A 2615-nucleotide genomic window follows, 5' to 3' on the forward strand; every position below is an offset into this window, starting at 1 on the left:
CCCCCCGCTCTTTTAAAAACAGACTTGCCAAAATAAGTTTACCACATGTCTCGCAATGTTCAACAGATTGTTCACCGGACTCTGGCGGCCATGATAGCATCCACCATGTCGGTGGCCATCCTCGCCGCCCTCAACGAGGCAAGCGACAGTCCACTTTTCGCGATATACACTTTAAATAGTTTCTGTCAACTAATATTTTGTCCACCGTTGCCACTCCGTTGAACAGCGCCCCAGCATGGCGGAGCTGGTGAGCTGGATTGACGTGGAGACCCTTCTGCTGCTGTTCTCAATGATGGTCCTGGTCGCGATATTCTCCGAGACGGGCATCTTCGACTACCTCGCCGTGTATGCCTACAAGGTGAGGACCCGCGCCGCTGTGGCTGTGTGACTTTCTGAAGCAAAACTTAAACATTCGCATGTTAAATTTTCGCCGTCTTTGCAGATCACTGGTGGCAAGATTTGGCCGCTCATCAACACCCTGTGCTTCTTCACGGTGATGCTCTCCATGGTGCTGGATAACGTCACAACCGTGCTGCTGATGACCCCCGTGTCTATCAGGTTTGTTTGCGCCTCCAAACGCTTGCTCTGGGCTGCCCATCGAGATGTCTCTCTTTTGTTAAACCCGTCCCTCCCGCCCTCTAGGCTGTGCGAGGTCATGGAGCTGAATCCCGTCCCCGTGCTCATGTCCATGATCATCTACTCCAACATCGGCGGCGCCATCACCCCCGTGGGCGACCCCCCGAACGTGATCCTGGCCTGCGACCCCGATGTCGTTCGAGCGGTAAGCAGTCCAAGTAGTTGATGCCTGTGTTTCATGATTTGTTCGAAAGTGTTAATTTTATTGGACTTTCTTCTCTTGCAGGGCGTAGACTTTGGCACCTTCACGCTTCACATGGGCATCGGCACGCTGATCGTGTTCGTGGTGGTCAACATCCAGCTGCGGCTCACCTTCCGCAGCATCAACGACTTCCGCTTCGCCGAGCCGCAGGAGGTGCAGGAGCTGCGCCACGAGATCGCCATCTGGCAGCGGGCCGCCGCCTCGCTGTCGTCCTACTCGCGCGACGAGGACTCGGTGCGCGAGACGCTGCTCAAGAAGGCCCGCCGGCTGGTGCAGGAGCTGCAGCGCAAGGTGACGTCGGGCAGGTGAGCGCTCGCGGTGGTGGGACTCTCCGCTCCGTCCCGTCCGTCCCCCTCGTAGCGCCTGCAGCGTAGGCCACTTTCGAGTGTGCAGCGCATGCCTGTGCTCCAGCTGCCTACCCCGCAGGCGCTCCGCCGCGCCCCGGACAGAGCGGAGCGGAGAACCTCCCCTGCAGTTTAAACCAATAAGTTCTCCGCATGGAAAACAAATAGCTCTTTATTTTTAAGAGAAAATTGAAGTCAACTGACATTACCTTTATTTATTTCTCGTGTTCCAGCGTTGCTGCAGAGGACTACAAAGCGACGCTCGAAGATCTGCAGTTGAGGGTAAGTCCCACGTCTTCGTTCTTTTTGTCATTTTCATTGTTATTCCTTTTCCGCCCATTGAAATTTTCATTTCTTTTCTATTTTAAAAATTGTTATTTAATTTATTTTTCGTTTTTACCAAATTATTGCGTTCGTGTTTTCAGTACCCCATCCGCAACAAGGTGCTGCTGGTCAAGTCCGGCATGACGATCCTGTTCGTCGTGGCGCTCTTCTTCCTGCACTCGATCCCGCAGCTCAACCTGTCGCTCGGCTGGACGGCGCTGCTCGGCGCCATCCTGCTGCTCGTGCTCGCCGACCAGGACATGGAAGGCGTGCTCGCGCGCGTCGAGTGGAGCACGCTGCTCTTCTTCGCCGCCCTCTTCGTGCTCATGGAGGTAGGCGTCGTCGTACTCTGACGGGGTGGGTTACTTTCACCACGGCTTTAAATGGAGCATGATGTTTGTATCCCCACATGGGGGTACAAATATTATGGGGGCCCAAAAGGATCAAGACAGTTATTGGAGTTCATTGGGGCCCCTTGACATTTGTACCCCGGGGTAGAAATACCATGGGATCCCCATGGACTATACTGACAGCCCTCTTCTTTTTGGGACACCCCCTGAAGCCTACGTGGTGTTTGAACACTACTCAACCTGTATGTGTCCCGTGGTTCGTGTCTTTGACGCCGTCCTCGCTGTCCTCAGGCGCTGTCGCGCCTCGGGCTCATCAAGTGGATCGGGACGCAGACGGAGACCCTGGTGCTGGCCGTGCCCAGCGAGTACCGCCTGGCGGTCGCCATCCTGCTCATCCTGTGGGTGTCCGCCATCGCGTCGTCCTTCGTCGACAACATCCCCCTGACGACCATGATGGTGCGCATCATCTGCTCGCTGTCTCAGAACGAGAAGCTGCTGCTGCCGCTGCAGCCGCTCGTCTGGGCGCTCGCGTTCGGCGCCTGCCTCGGCGGCAACGGCACGCTCATCGGGTCGTCGTCCAACGTGGTGTGCGCCGGCGTGGCCGAGCAGCACGGCTACCGCTTCACGTTCGTCCAGTTCTTCAAGTGAGTATCCTCGGGGGTAGGGGATTTTACAGTTCGATTTTTTTTTTCGAAAAAATTTGAAAATCCGAAAAATTAAAATCTTTATAACGGGTCTCTAGTTTGCCTAATTCACATA

At 55.3% G+C, this 2615-nt stretch overlaps 1 protein-coding gene across 1 annotated transcript; it reads left to right on the plus strand.

The window, feature by feature from the left end:
• Positions 1 to 45: 45 nt before the first annotated feature.
• On the plus strand, positions 46 to 2500 carry LOC113213754 (P protein; the record flags this gene model as incomplete). The annotated part of the gene is given in 8 exon segments (XM_052276369.1): positions 46 to 138; positions 227 to 358; positions 443 to 558; positions 643 to 781; positions 863 to 1143; positions 1416 to 1464; positions 1608 to 1838; positions 2148 to 2500. Coding segments are annotated over 8 exon segments (1394 nt in total), but the record flags the coding sequence as incomplete, so codon positions are not given.
• Positions 2501 to 2615: the final 115 nt, after the last annotated feature.

The sequence above is a fragment of the Frankliniella occidentalis genome, unplaced genomic scaffold (genome assembly GCF_000697945.3).
Source record: "Frankliniella occidentalis isolate FOCC.00 unplaced genomic scaffold, Focc_3.1 Scaffold2681, whole genome shotgun sequence".
In the NCBI taxonomy this organism is placed as follows: Eukaryota; Metazoa; Arthropoda; class Insecta; order Thysanoptera; family Thripidae; genus Frankliniella; species Frankliniella occidentalis.